Source organism: Lagopus leucura, unplaced genomic scaffold (assembly GCF_019238085.1).
Source record: "Lagopus leucura isolate 7727_CA_CO unplaced genomic scaffold, USGS_WTPT01 Super-Scaffold_760, whole genome shotgun sequence".
In the NCBI taxonomy this organism is placed as follows: Eukaryota; Metazoa; Chordata; class Aves; order Galliformes; family Phasianidae; genus Lagopus; species Lagopus leucura.
Window position 1 is genome coordinate 14,261,099 of NW_024962257.1, and position 15,382 is coordinate 14,276,480.

The following is a 15,382-nucleotide window of genomic DNA, read 5'->3' on the forward strand; positions in this document are numbered from 1 at the left end:
TTTGGCATTATGTACAAGTTTTGATCCTCAGGCATTTAACAAAAGCAGACCAGGCAGATTTTAACAGAGAAATATAGCATTAATGGAACAAAAGGAGGTCTGTTAAATTCCACACAGTGCTACACCTGTCCCCACTCTTTGGCTCTTAATTCATTCCTCTTTATCTTCCCAGTGACTGTCTTTGGAAGCTCCCGGACAAATTCCACCTACATAAAAAAGACAGAAAATGATGTAGCATGATCTCTGCAGAGCAGCTTTTCCAAGTCTCTCAACATACATGGAAAACAAGGAGGTCTCCCATCAGTAAACACATCTTGCCTATAGGATTAAGTCCAAGCCAAATAAAGGCAGCACAGTGTGCATCTTCTGAAGATTTCTTTGGCTTCCTAGATGGTCAAACACCAGGGGAAGCTGCCTTCTTTGACTGGGCATTGTAACTAAAGGATGAAGACTAATGCTACCTGAGAACAGAGATGAATAATGACAAAATGAAGAGAAGAGGGATGATCTTGGCATAAAGTAATGGTCCTTAGTTTCTACAAGTTCTACATATGTAAACTAAAACTTGCTGGTAGCATTTTTCCTATAATGTTGATATTTATGAGAAACACCAAGCATATCATCACTGTTTCTTTCAGGTGAACAGTGAAGATCTAAATAATAATTTTCCTAAGATTTATGAAAGGATGTTCTGGTTTAGTTTCTCCAGAAACCATTTACCTTCCTGGGATATTTGTACGGAGCAGTAGTTTTCTTGACATGCTCTTGCAAGTCGCGGGTTAAGCTTTCATAATCACTGGATGAAAAGGCATCAGACAGGACCACAAATGCTTTCACAATCTAGAAGACAAGGTCAGTAAGAGTGATCTGACACTGTTAGTTTTTAAGAACTGATACATTAGCTACTGGTGAGCAGTTATGACATGATATGAGCTTGGAGTCATGACATGCAAGAAGGAATAAGAGAGAAACCAGAGCAGCATATGAAATGGTTGTGCCCAATTTCTGCACACTGTTAAGCTGAGGGGAAAGTTGAAAGCATAGTTTTCCTGCCCCTGTTACAGGAAAAGAGCATTTGCTCTATACCCTCACAGGGGGTCAGGAAGAAAGGGTAACAAGAATTGTCTTTGCAGAGCCTGCTGAACATTTTATCTCTCTCTGAAGTTTGCCTTACACCTATACATTACTCAGTAAAAAAGAAACTTATTTATATACTTAAACAAACGTATGGCTTCTGCCACCACTGTGCAGCATCATTACCTCTCCTCTGAGTTGATCTGGACTGCTGACAACAGCTGTTTCTGCTACTGCTGGGTGTTCTAACAGAACACTCTCTACCTCAAAAGGCCCAATGCGATACCTGGATAAGGGAAGAACAACAAAGGATTTGATTTTGTGAGCTGGAAAACCGGTACCAAACCAGCACTGAAATAACGTTTCCTTGGCTATGATATCCTTCAATTTCGGTTTAAACTGGATCTAGATTAAAATCCCTCCTATGCCAGTGGAAAACAGGCAGGTTGTGCTGTGCTCATGTGCTGAAAGAGTTGAGTTGCAGGGAAACCTGATACAGATACATGAGGAAGATGATAATACTGCAGGTCTAAGAAAAACCATGAATAAAAGCGAGCATTCATAAGGTGAGAAGTAATGCATTTCACCTTAAGGACCATTGTGTCACAATCACGGCAGTAACATTGTGTAACAGCAGGTTTAGAAGAGAAGCACACAAACTGACCCTGAAGAAATGATGATATCGTCGTCTCTTCCAATAAACCAAAAATATCCATCTTCATCCATAATCCCTTTGTCCCCTGTGATGTAAAAATCCCCACGCTCGCTTTCTGTAGTTTTCTTAGGGTTATCCTTGAAGTGGATTACAAATAGTAATTTAAATTTTAAGAATGCATCAGCTATACATTATAACACACATAATGTTAAATTAATTGGAATTTTTTTTTTGTCAATACTCTTCAAGAATTATACTGATATTGATATAAAATACAATAAAATAGGCTTAAAAAAAACCATTCTGACTCTTGAAAAGAAACTAACTTAATCTTTGATAAATTCTTCTCTTCACCTCTCTAACATTCACCAATCCAAGCAAGTGAATCGTTCATGTTTTCTCTACATTTCTTGATCTTTTAGTCAGTCCTTAACATAAATATTTAATGAGCTTTTCAGATAGCATATGTTGTGCACATATGGTACTTCCCAGTGAGGTCACTGTCTGTAATAAGGATGGTAGGGAAATGTTTTAGGCTGCTTTTTCAGATCCATGTTTTAATGTTCTTGAACAAAAATCTGAATCAAATAATGGGATGAAATGTCTGGATCACATTTTTCCACTTGGAGATTCATGATCCTTGAGGTCTCTTCCAACCCTGGCCACTCTATTATTAAGTGCATCTTAGAGTCATAGAATCATTCATGTTGGAAAACACCTCCAAGGTAACCATCCTCAACCCATCCCAAAATGCCCTCTAGCCATGTCCCCAAGTGCCACATCTCCACATTTCTTGTACATCTCCAGGGGCAGCGACTCCACCACCTCCCTGTGCCAATGCATCACCACTCCTTCTGAAAAGGAATTTCGGAGATCCAGAATATCCAACCTTAAGGGGAAGAATAGCTTCCCATTAGGTCCCAGTCTGCACAGGGCATCTAAGGAGTTCATTCTGAGATTACCTCTACCAAAATATATTGCTTCTGCAGTTCAGGACTCAAAAAATGGGCCAGCAAGCCTGAAAATTGGTGAAAAACACAGGGCCTCTTTAATCCCTAAGGAATTTGAGATATTCTGGGGAGATTGCTGTTGGAGGAATAAAATACTTACTACATATTCAGTGAATAAACCAAGTGGTCTTATGGGTTTGCTTCTGATAGCAATATCCCCCTGTTGTCCAGGAGGCAGAATATTATTATCTTTGTCTACAACCTAGAATGAAAAACATGTACTTCAGTAAAAGCAAAATAAAATAAGAACACCCATCCCCTACCTATGGAAAAGTCTAAAAAGCAGTCAATAAACCTGAACATCAAATGGGGGAGTGGCCTTTCCCATTGATCCGCGTTTGATCTTCATTCCTTTAGAAACAGAGCAGATTATTCCCTGTAAAAATAAAAATTAAAATAAGAGTTTGCCGTAGAAAACCATTACATTCACATTCAATTCATTGCATGTATTTTCTAGAATGAAGCCAAAGGAATTAAGATTCAGAAGATCCTGTTTCTGTAAAGTAGGAATGAGCAAGATGAAGAAATACTTGGAAAGAATATAATTGCATTAACTACAAAGAATTTATGTCCTCTACTAGCCCATCTTTGTTAGCTTTTACTCCCTCCTGCCACTGTCATTTGGCATCTGCTTAAGGACATTAAAGAAAATATTAGAGCACATCCCCTCCAAACAATCCCCATTTCCAAGAGGTTCTGTGAGGAGAGCCATGCACAGGTGCTTTTTCAGAGGTGATCAGCAGAGGTTACTGAAACGTTCACAGAAACGTGAAAGAAGAAATAGGCTGTTATTGAAAATAAGCACTAATGTTTCATTAAGCAAAAGGGAATAACAAAGATTTAACAGAATATTGACACTACCGCTTCGGTTTGGCCATATACTTCATTGATGTCCAGCCCTGTCTTGTTTTTCCACTGGTCAAAGATTTCTGGGTTCAGCGCCTCCCCTCCGCTCATGCAGTACTTCAGGTTCCTGAATTTGTAACTTCCCAGAGGGTCAAAAAGCAAAGAGAAACACTTAAATCTATTGCATAAGACAAGGATTAGCAAAATGCTGTAAAATAATCCTGGAGTTCTGTAACTCGGAAAGTTCTTCCCATGAAGTAGGAAAACCAGAGGATTCCTGATTCTTTGGTTCCCAATAAAGCAAGGATATCAGTTTTTGCTCAGTGTTACACACAAGTAGAGTTAAACACACATGAAAAACAAAGTAAAAGTTTTGCTGAAATCAGCTGGGATTTAAGCACCGGCTTGTAATTAACCAGGGACCAATTTGCTGAGCCAGGGGCACGACTGCCAACCCTCTGCAGCAGGCCAAGGGAGAAAGTACAGGAGAGGAGCAACCAGCAGCAACAGTTTGTTCATCAGTGAAAAACTGAAGCAGAAGGTCTGTCAGTCCCAGCAGTTATGCTAATGCTATCCAAGGGTGACTGTGCTTCCCAGAGCATGGACAGTTAACTTGGTGATTGGAATTAGAATTTCCCAGGTGTTTAGTTTTATACCCTCTGGGATTTGCTTAGAAGTTCAGTAATGAAAAGCCTCAAATGACTGGTGGAAATATCAAGCTTCTCTACAATCAGCAAAACTCACAAATCTTGTATAACTGTCTCTTCATAAAGGATATTTTAGACTGAATTATGACCCTGTGTTGGGTAAAAAGCTGGACTGGGAAATTGCTAACGTTTAGTTAGGGCAGATAATATCTCTTGACGTACCTGGAGAGATCAGTTTGCACCAGCATGCGGTACATAGTGGGAGCACTAATCATGATGTCAATGGGGAATCTGCAGAGAGTCTAGTGAGTGAAGCAACAAGACAACAGGTGAAACTCAGACAACAAAAGCTGTCTTCTGGATGTACAGAGCACGGGGGTGTAGGGGTCAAAGGTGGCTCTCCCGTTATGTAGAAGCAGAATGTATGTATATAACCCTCCTACCCTTGGCATAACAGGTGAAGAATCACAGTGTTTGGAAAAAATCCCATTCTTTCTTGTCTGCATGAAACCCAGACTGCATAGACAGCTCAGAGCATGGACAGAATAAGCCTGTCTGCATTATGGAGAATGGTTTGGGTTGGAAGGGACCTTTAAGACCATCTCGTTCCAACCTCCTGCTGTAGGCAGGGACACCTCCCATAGCCCATGTTGCTCACAGTCCCATCCAGCCTGGCCTCAAGTGCTTCCAGGGAGGGGGAGGGGGCATCCACAACCTTGCTGGGCAACCTGTGCCAGTCTCTCACTGCCCTCACAATAAAGAATTTCTTCCTAATATCTAGTCTAAATCTACCCTCTTTCAGTTTAAAGGCATTTCTCCTCATCCTATTGCTACCTGCCCTTATAAAAATTCCTTCTCCAGCTTTCCTGTAGGCCCCTTCAGGTCCTGGAAGGGCTGTAACATCCCCCTGGCGCTTTCTCTTTAGGCTGAAGAGCCCCAGCTCTCTCAGTCTGTCTTTATAGGGGAGGTGCTCCATCCTCTGATCATCTTCTCTGGACCTGCTTTAACAGCTCCATGTCCTTCTTGTGTTGGGGGCCCCAGAACTGGACACAGAACTCCAGGTGGGGTTCACTTTCATCTTGGCCACCACAGGCAGAAAATAATTTTCAGTTTGCATAAATATCAGCTAATATTATCCCCCATGACTACTGGAACAAAGGCATGTGATAAGTACTGCTTCTGGGATGATTTTCCCACGTGCTTACCAGCTATGAGCAAAATGTATCAAAGTATCTTGGGACGGACCACTTCTGTGTACATTAAAAAAGTGAGTAGGACTTTATGGAAGGATACATCTTGAATGAAACAGTGGGCATAACAGTCATTAAATGCAGTTAGAAATTATTTTCTGCTCCTTTTCTGCAGATCTACACACATCCATAAGTTTTTCTTACGTTTAGGATAACTGATGGTTCAATCTGTGGGAGCTGGTGGACAAAAACACACGATCCCAAAGCCCAGGCATCAAATACAGATATCACTGAAGTTACTATCCAGCCTGTGTCTGTAACGCTCCACACTGTGTCTGACGGAGTTGCATACAAGGAGGACCTAGAAGCAGGAAAAAGAATTAAAAAAATAAAAAGGAAATGATAACTTTGGTTTAATTAAAAGAAAAAAAAAAAAAAAAAAGCAAAAGGAAAGCAAATGAAACCAAAGGGTCACTGTTCCCCACTCCTTTCGTAAAAAAACCCAAATATCCAGCAACCAGCAACGCCAATAGAAAACAAAAATCAAATCCGAGATGGCTAATGAGATGTGTGGGCTCTGGGCGCACTCAGTAAGTTCATTTGTTCATCCTACCTCAGGAATGAAAGGACCTCTAAGGTTTAAGTATTTGTACAAATAAACACATATATGGTAAAGATAGGAGGTCATTCATAACATAGGATTCAATAAAGGAAAGAATTGCAATAAAGTGACTTTTCTTGGGGAGGAAGGTAGGGCTGAAGCAGAAGCGTGTTGATTCTCTGTTGAACACCAGGTATTTCAGTTCATGTCTGCTGAGGGATCAGGCTGATCTGTACAGCCAGCATCAGCTCTCACTCTGTTCATCTACACACATGACATAATTTTTGCAGCACAAACAGCGCGATATCCTTGGTTTTGCACTCTAAAATATTCCCAGCTTGTGTCTGTCCTTTGAACCACTCTAAAGAAAGACTGGAAGATAGTCATTGGAAAATGGAAACTCTGGGGCTGATCCTACTTACATGGAAATCTGTCAGAGTTTCTAACCTGATTTCTGGGGGAGGAGGACTGTAGCCTTACATCTGAGTATGTCAGGAACTTTCCATCAGTTGTACTGTGCAGCTGTGCAGCTCTAATTAACAACCAGGCTCGAGCCTTTCATACCTTTCATATAACAGGGGTCTAAAACCAAGGCTGCCTTGGGAATGTTCGGTCATCTTTGGAGAACCTGTGGTTCCACTGGTAAAGTAGATAATCATCGAATCTTGAATCCTTGTTTTGACACAGGAATGTTCAGCAGGCTGGGTTCTGTAAGGCACAGAATGCAATTGGTGACTTCAGTGATTACATGGGTTTCAGGATGTAAGCTTTGCAGAAGCCTTTCACCAAATTAGACTGAAACTGTGTAGAACTGCGCTTTCCTCCATGACAAGATTCCACTTAAGAAGGACAGGGTAGAAACTTCCTGGAATAAAACTGAAGACTCTTGGTAAACAGCTGCTCTCAGCAAACAACTCTGATGTGGAAACAGTAATCAGGCAGTCATGAATTCGCGCCACTAAAGCTTAGTGTTGGCGTTTGATGGATATTCACAGTTGATGAATGCTTGTAAATGAGCATTTGTGGAGAACAGGTCTGCTTTCTGCATCATGACTGTAATGCTGCTCATGCATACTCACTTGTACAGTTCATTGAAGTTCAGCCATCCCTCCCTACTGTCTTTGGACACCATCAGCTTGTTTTTAAGATACTGGCACTCAGATGCAACTGAGTCTATTGCAGGAGCCAGAGCGTCGGTGGTGATGATGCACTTGGCCTTTGAAGCCTGGAGTCGATATAATATGTCTTTGGCTGATAATTGGGATGTTCCTGGAATTAAGACAATTCCTGGAAGAGCAATATGGTTAATTTAGGATAACATTTTTTACATCCGATCTTTTCCTAAGAGTCTAAACTAGCAACTATTCCCAAACTGACCTCTGGATGGATTTGCCCTGACATTCCCAAGTCAGTTAATGTTGGAGTAATGCAGCTGCTGTGCCCTTCTGTAAGAAATCAGAGGTGGACCTCTCTGGTGACTCCTCAGCTCTCCATGCCCCTAGGCCACCTGCTCTATGGCACCTACTGCAAATCCTTCAGGGCAGTAATTGGTAGCTAGGCAACTCACTTGATTATTAATTTACATTACTTCTCCTTTATAAAGGATTCTGTATCCTCTGAAACGATTTGCATTAAATACCAGTTTTACTGATCTCAGATATGCTCACTTACCTGCTCGAATGCAAGCCACATTCACCAGCCACCACTCTGGGATTCGTGGCAGAACCACAATCACTCTGTCTCCTTTTTGCAGTCCACATACTTTGGTCAACATGTTGGCCACTTTCCGAGAAAGGAATCCCAGCTCCTCAAAGCTCCATTTTACTTCTTCTCCACTACCACTTACCCACCAAAAAGCAGAGTTTGTTGGTCTTTTTCCAGCCTAAAAACCACAAGGATTCCAAAGAAACCCCAATTTCTTCTTAAAGACTTCATAATTATAAAAGCACAAGTATCTGCAAGTTGTGGAGGATTCAGGTGTTTTCGAACTTGCATATGAGCCATTATTTTCCTTTGTCCTTAGGGAGTGCAAGACTCTCTATGAATCATAGTCAGATATTCCTAACAAATTGCCCTTTTCTAACCTGAGGTGTTCACCATTCTGTGCATCTCCAGACTCAAGTCATCTGAATTCTATTCCTGTTTAAGCTTAGAGCATTATTTCTCTTAAGAAGGTAATGGGCAACATGAAATATTTCACCTAACAATTGTGATATTCTCAATGGAGTTGTGGAATACTAACAAACAGAAGCTACCCGGGCAGAGGGGAAAATAAATCAGGAGAATGCAGTAACCCAGGACAAGCCTGAGAGCTCAGGGAGAGGGAGTGAACAAAGCAAGAGGTCGTCAGCGACACGACATCTGGACAAATGCAGCCTCTGCTTTGGAGCAAGCCAATTGCACACTTGTGGAAGAAAATTCCTTGGCATGCAGTATTATTGCTATGCTACTCTTGTTTTTATGATGTAACAGCTAATATTATGGCATGCAGAAGAAATAAGCACAACCAATCCAAGGATAGATCAGGGTCATGAGGGTCTTATCATTGCTTTTTCCACCTACACATGGAGCACCAAGGATCAGAGACACTTGTAATAAATGAAGCAAAAAGAAATAAGATCCCACATCATTTCCTGATGCATATTGTTTTTAGCAACTGATTATTTTTTTAATAAAAAGAAGTTATTACTTTAAATTAATTAAAGGCTCTCATCTGCCCAACAAAAGATCACCTACCTTTTCAATCTCAGCCCATTTGTCCACTACATCACTTGCAAAGTTAAAGTACTTTGGTATTTCCTGTTCACCACGCCTGACAGATTCGTACTGAGAGTGCACATCAGAGACAAGCAGCCTGGGATGCCTATGGAAAGTCCTACAAGGAGGTTTCAGAGTCCACAACGATTTTAGAGTCCGTAATTTACAAATCTTCATGGTAGGATATAAATGGAGATGCTGTAGACTGCGTAAGAAAGTTAATGGCATCATTGCTATTGTTTTTCTGTAACAAAAATAATGAAAAAGAGAAACACTATCTTGAAATTAACCAGACAAAGAAAGATAATTCTATTATAAATTGATTAATTATTAGTTGAATTCACTTAGACTATTCACAGTAAAACTGATGTTTAAATGCAAAGTTCCCCAGCATGCTTTCATGTATTTTGTACCAACAGCTTCTTAAACTACTTACATGATCTTAAACTACTGACATGATCATATTGTCTGTAGCTTGGCTGATCCATACAGATTATAGATTAGTTCTTCAAGGCTGCTAACATCACTGACATGATGGAAGGATATTTGTTCTTACACCAGAGCACTTGGTATTTGATTTTCTGAGATTCTTCTTGTTTCACATGGAACTGAGGGATGTTTCCAGTTTCCATTTGGTCACTGTAAACGTCCTCCCTCTTCTATCTGTTCTCAACACTAGAATCATAAATGATCTGCAGTCTAATGAATTGCTTCAATTTTATTGCTATTCTTTTTTCTTTTTAATTTTTTTTTTAAATTTTTTACCATTACTTTCAGTAACCTAGAAGATTGCTTCAGAATCTTGCCAAACAATGATGGAATGCTGTTTAGAGGTGCCTGTTGAGCATACATGAACACTATCCAACATGGAAAAAAACCTGGTTTGCCTCTGGAAGAGTCTGCAGAAATAGCAGGGGACAAGGCAGTCTACGATGATTCTGAAATCTGTTCCTTTCTATTGATTTTCAGCTGCTAAATATAAATTACTAGTCGTGTTACAAGCTTAGGTGAGTGATTGCTGATATTCAAGTCATTTTCTTTCCTATTCTTACAAAGAATGAAGCCATCAGCCAGCTTGGAAAAAATAACAAGAAAGCTTTTGATTAATTTCTGGTCCACATGAAATGTGTGACCTGAGTGAAGCTGCAAAAATAGTGAGTTTTGCCCTTTGTCCCATGTTTTTAAGTTAGTTTTGTATTCAGTTTATATTGTCCCATATCTACAACCATAACCTCTGACGTACTGACCACGATTTTCATAAAAAAAAAAAACATTATTCCTCATGACAAAATAAATATTTTAACAGCAGAATTCTTTCCTTTTTTTATTAGCAGGAGCTGGTAACAATCACATTTGATCTTCCTGTCAGGAGGGTGAACTCAGATACCTACAGCTTGCATAACTTAATCTTTTCAGTGAGATACGACAGCTCAAGAAACTCTGTGGGCTGGATGCAGAATGCTTCAACATCTTGTTATGATTGTGATCTTTGGTGAAGCAAAGAATCTCATGACGGTATTCAAAATAAACACAAATGTGTTACTGGGTAGGCAGTACAGGAAACTGTCATGCATTTACACAATGCCCGATGGAGTGTTATGCACCGTTGCCACATAAAAACATTCAGTGACCAGTAATGTCGTTCATTATCATTGCTGGGAGATGGTAATACCAGTGGTCTTGAAAAGAATTACCAGTTGTTCACTTCTAACTTGCTGAGTGAACGAAAAATGCAGGAAAATTTTTAACCTGGTGCATTTAACCCATTGCCTTTAACCCAGAGTAATAAGCAAAGAGGCGAGAGTGGTCAAAGAGAAACATGGTCTTGGCATCAGTGACTGGCAGGAAGGGCTGAGATGGGGCTGCAGGCATTCCCCTGACTGGTCCACCTTCAGCTGCAGGTCTGCCTCACCCCAGTGCTATCAGAGAAATAATCCAAGAGGGCATGCATGTCCAATCTTTGGGCTTGCCAGGGCCGCATTGAATGAGGAAGAATTGTCTTGGCCAAAAGTAATGCCTCCAATTTATTTTCATGGAAACTACAGCAGATACAATGAGCACAGCAACTCTGCTTGATAGAATTACATATTTTTCTCTGTAAACAGGATTGTGTTTTGGCAGTGTATCAGAATGCATGCATTTATTTGCCATAACTTGAGATGATGATATATGATTCTGTGTCCTTGTATGCCCTTTTCCAGCATCAGTTGTTAAAACAGTGCTCAACTCAACTAATACATCCATTAAAAATGAATAAAATCAGGTTCACAGCAGTAAGAGGATGTTTCCCCTTGACAGAGAGAATCAGGTTCCCGAATGGGTGCTTGAAAGGGAATGGAAAGCAAATCCGATTAAAATCCAGTACGTGCATTCTGATAACTACATGGGTACCCCAGAGGGATCATGACAAGCAACAGAAGAGCCATGCTATCCTCTTCAGAATTAGGATTATAGAGGAAAAACTTAGAATCTAGGTGGTAATTGCATTTAAAGTCAAAATCCTACTAACAGGGATGTGATCTATTCTAAGAATCTAAAAAGGTTTTACTTGTGAAATATGGCCTTTTAAATATTTCCTAAATTCTACTTAAAAAAAGGATATTAAAGATTTTTTAACATAATATTCTAAGAAATATGTTTTTGTTTTTCTTACTTAAGAAAACCACTTTCACTGAAAAATAGCAAGCTTTGCATTAAATGTAACTTCTCTTTGAGATATGACCACTATCATTAATGCTGAAAACCAATGGATCTACTTTCAGCCCTGTAACACAAACGCCTAATAATTTAGATTATTCTTTTTAATATCACAATAAGCTCTAATATCATAGTGTGCTCTAATTCTGTGATTTAGCTAAAATCTGTAGATTTAAGAGCATTGTAAGAGCAAAATACACAGTGGTTAGAGAGGAGACTACAGACATTCAGGAGCACTGTTCAAGTTTGGACAGACTATTCAAAGCTGACAAAGTGAAAGAGACTTTAATTGGAGGATTCCCTGGTGGTCTGCCAGAATTTACATTAAGTTTTGAAAATGAAAGAAGAAAATTGACAGAAGGATACAGTAATGAGAAAGTATTTTGAATTGCTGCTGGAATCAGAAATCATTTTTCCTGATTAGTACCAATTGCTTCTCCTTGGTGTCGCGTCGTTAGAACTCGAACAACACTTTTCACCAACCTGTTTGCTCTGGGCAGCGTGGATGGGTTGAGCTGCCTGCAGTCGATCCTCTTCACTGGTTCATTCAGCTTGCAAGACACGCTTCCCAAAGGCACTTTGGGAAGACTGGCTGGAGATGTGCAGCTCAGACGTGCTAATTAAGAAGCACTTGGAGTGATGGCCCTTTACCAATTGCTTTTTTCAAAGTAATCAGAGCAGAACATAGAACAAAACTGACCAGGCAGTGTAATAATTTCTAGAGTAACCTTTCTCCTTGTAATCATTTACACCATTGTCAATCAATTTGCACCTTAGCCTAAAGAACTTTGTATATTCTTTTCTTCCATTCTAACCATTTGGGAAGATCATAGGTTCATCAGAGTGAGAGGTAATCACACAATATGTCCTTCTCCTTCCAAACAGAAAGAGTTTGGGAATAAGGAGAATATTTAAAGAGTGAATATCATTCAATCACTGTTTGTACTCATTACAGGGCAGAGATTATTTTTATTAATTTCTCATTTATTTGTAATTGTCAAAATTGCTGTGGTCCTTTATTTTTTTAAAGGAATCTGATGTTTATATTAATTGCAGTAAAAAAAATTAAACTTCCATGCAGTCTTGGATGACTCTCTTCTCTCTCATACCACATTTTTAATTATTTGTGCCTTTTCCCATCTGAATAATTGTGGGTTGATGGTAGAAGTGGTTCTCATATCACACATCCCCAAGTTATATGAGTGGTGCCTCCATTTTTGCCTCCCGCAGCTTGTTCTTCCATACATTCTCTTGGTGCTCTGGTTCATGATAACGTGCCAAGTCCAAACACTGTGCCTTGGCTGACATGGATGATGGAAATTTTCTCTCCTCCATTTTCAGATAATGTTATGCTTTTCCCCACTCTTTGTTTCTTAGAACCTTTCTCTGGATTTTCCCTGTAGCTGTCTTTGGCAGAGACTGAACAAACTCCACCTGAGTGACAAAAAATGCTCGCTTTTAGCCAAACACATTGTGATTAATCTTGGAGATGCAAGGAAAGACACTCTAACATTATGGTGAGGGTAACAGGATGCAAAGCTGCACAGCTTGGAGCTGGGATGGTGAAATTCTTTGCCGCATGTCTTACTTGCTCTGCACTGGCTATATTTGCTTGCGAGGGCAAGTAAAATGATCCTGGAGAAGAGTCTGCTTCAACTATTAGGAAGGAGAGTCGTGAGTGTTCTCTAGACGTGATGCCAGCAGAAATTTCTGCTTTGTTATGACTGCATCTGAACACAGCTCAGGGAAAGAACTGATAAGGACAGAATGCTTTGTCCATTTGAGTTTCTGTGAAAACCCTGCTATTTCAGGAGCTGGGCTCTGATATTACCATTTCCTCTTTCTTTTTCTTCCCCCCACTCCACAGAAGAACAGCAAATCCAAGGCTTCAGCTGCAACGCATTCTCTAAAATATTTTTATACTGGAAGATTTTGTCAAAAAGTAGTGGAAAAGAAACAGGGGCAGGACAAAACCAGTGCAGTGTCTGATGTAATTAGAAGACCTGGCTCTTTATGGCGTACTTACCTTTCTGGGGTACTTGTAAGGAGCAGTCACCTTTTTGACATGTTGCTGAAGATCATGAGTTAGTTTTTCTGGGTTGTGTGATGCAAAAGCAGGAGACAAAACAACGAAGGCTTTGACTACCTGTGCCACAAAAGTGAAAGGACTCTGTTAACTTCTAGATGTGTAATTAAGGGATTGCTAAAACTGAACACCAAAATACAAAAATGTGAGTTTTTTTCTTTAATCTCGCCTGTTCTTGGCTGTTTATTACAAAATTAGTTGTAATGAATGACATATATTGAAGCATGGGAATGTTTGCTTTGTTTTCTTTCCATGTTTTTCTTCTTCTTAACTTTTATACACTACTAAACTTTCCAAAAGTTTTAGAGCAGAAAGCAGCTGAATATTTCATCTCAGATCTCAAAGACACAATGCTGAGCTGAAACAACAGAACCAAAAAAACCCCTCTGTGTTTATCACTGCCACCAAGTGCTTGGTGACAGAATGCAAGGAATTAAATCTCAAACGCTATTTCTTAGACAAAAAAATGCCACAATAAATCTGTTTTTCCAAATGAAACCTTGCTACCAGGGAAATGCTGAAAATCACAATCTATTAAGGCACAGTTTTTAATTTTTAATCCATTTTAATTTCAAAATCTTCCCAAAAGAAGTCCACTATATGCAGAGAACTCGATGCTTAGTATCAAATACATTTCTTTCCATGTCTTTACCTCTCCTCGAATTGGATCAGGACTGCTGACAACAGCTGACTCTGAGACTGCTGGGTGTTGTATTAATGCACTTTCGACTTCAAATGGACCAATACGGTACCTAGCAGAAAAATCCAGATACAAAAGCCACAGCCAACCTGCCATTGCACTGGTTTTTTCAGATCGATTTTTTAAATAAAAACAGATCATTAACAGGTAAACAATGGAATCTAAAAACAGACGACTTACCCAGCAGAATTAATTATATCATCAGATCTTCCAACAAACCAGACGTATCCTTCTTCATCCATAATCCCTCTGTCCCCAGTGACATAGAAGTTTCCAGTCATGCAGGCAGCAGTTTTCTCTGGATTATCCTGACAACAATCAATAGTAAAACAAAGAATGTGATCAGGACTATTTCTTAAGCAATTCTCATTGCAGTATTTTAATACTATTTTATGAGTTAGGTTTAAAAGAGTCACATTAATTAGCAGTCTTTCATTGGAAGTATGTGAGAAGCAGAAAAGAATATTTGTTTGTCCATGGATTCATGTTCCATCAAAATGCTCATTTATCACAGTATTTTGCTAAAATGAGTAATCCACTCTCTTCAGATAAATGTTTTCTTGTTTTTTTCTTGCAGGGGGGCTCCACAATGACCTGTCAATAGAAACTTTTTACCTCTATCTTTCAAGACAAAAGCAAAACGAGGTGACCTACAGCAAAAACATCATTAACTATACTGATCTATTGGATGAACGTTATACAAGAAGAAAAAAAAAAGTTTGACAACTGAAAACTTGAGTGTTTTTAATCCATAATTAATTTCTGGGAGTTTTTATTAGGGGATGCTACAAATACCCAAATATTATGTGAGTTCAGAAGAGGTTGAAACATATAGCTAGGTTCCTCAAGGCTTATTCAATGTGATGGTCCAAATGCAGCAAAGAAAATCTACTATGGTCAGGTACAGGTGTGGAACAAGCTACTTCTGCTTCGTGCTGCAACTTGCAGTTATACACTGCCAGTCTGTTCTTGATCAGATGTACTGATCAGGCTCAAAGCTCTCAAGCCATGTAGAGAGGCCCTGTGAAGATTCTGGATGAAATTCTGCTCCTCAGTAAGTTTGCCCTGGGTCTCTCTTGAGCTTCTCAGCAGGCACAGGCAAGCAGAAGAACTCAAGCT

The 15,382-nt window shown here is 39.6% G+C and overlaps 3 protein-coding genes across 6 annotated transcripts in view; 1 reads left to right on the forward strand and 2 right to left on the reverse strand.

Annotated features, from left to right (window-relative positions):
• Positions 1-9,796, forward strand: part of ROGDI (rogdi atypical leucine zipper) — a 63,037-nt gene extending 53,241 nt beyond the window's left edge. For 3 of the 4 annotated variants that reach the window (XR_006177592.1, XR_006177590.1, XR_006177593.1), the window contains one exon: positions 9,558-9,787. The gene's annotated coding sequence lies outside the window, so the exon portion shown is untranslated. Of the gene's footprint in view, positions 1-9,557 lie in introns of all 4 variants that reach the window. The other variant, XR_006177591.1, reaches the window with a different exon arrangement.
• Positions 1-12,041, reverse strand: LOC122175966 (acyl-coenzyme A synthetase ACSM4, mitochondrial-like). Its single transcript, XM_042864043.1, has 14 exons — positions 11,961-12,041; positions 8,760-9,024; positions 7,695-7,905; positions 7,103-7,310; positions 6,588-6,731; positions 5,627-5,783; positions 4,455-4,534; positions 3,601-3,724; positions 3,035-3,115; positions 2,840-2,941; positions 1,739-1,866; positions 1,261-1,360; positions 721-840; positions 1-206 (listed from the first exon to the last, which is right to left on the reverse strand). The coding sequence occupies exons 2-14, from the start codon at positions 9,009-9,011 to the stop codon at positions 120-122; spliced, it is 1,794 nt and encodes a 597-aa protein (XP_042719977.1). The 5' UTR covers positions 9,012-9,024; positions 11,961-12,041; the 3' UTR covers positions 1-119.
• LOC122175967 (acyl-coenzyme A synthetase ACSM3, mitochondrial-like) overlaps positions 11,961-15,382 on the reverse strand; it is a 16,899-nt gene continuing 13,477 nt past the window's right edge. The window contains exons 11-14 of the mRNA XM_042864045.1: positions 14,444-14,571; positions 14,216-14,315; positions 13,504-13,623; positions 11,961-12,911 (exon numbers count right to left, since the gene is read on the reverse strand). Coding sequence (XP_042719979.1) covers positions 12,825-12,911; positions 13,504-13,623; positions 14,216-14,315; positions 14,444-14,571 — 435 coding nt within the window. The 3' untranslated portion in view covers positions 11,961-12,824. The remainder of the gene's footprint in view (positions 12,912-13,503; positions 13,624-14,215; positions 14,316-14,443; positions 14,572-15,382) is intronic.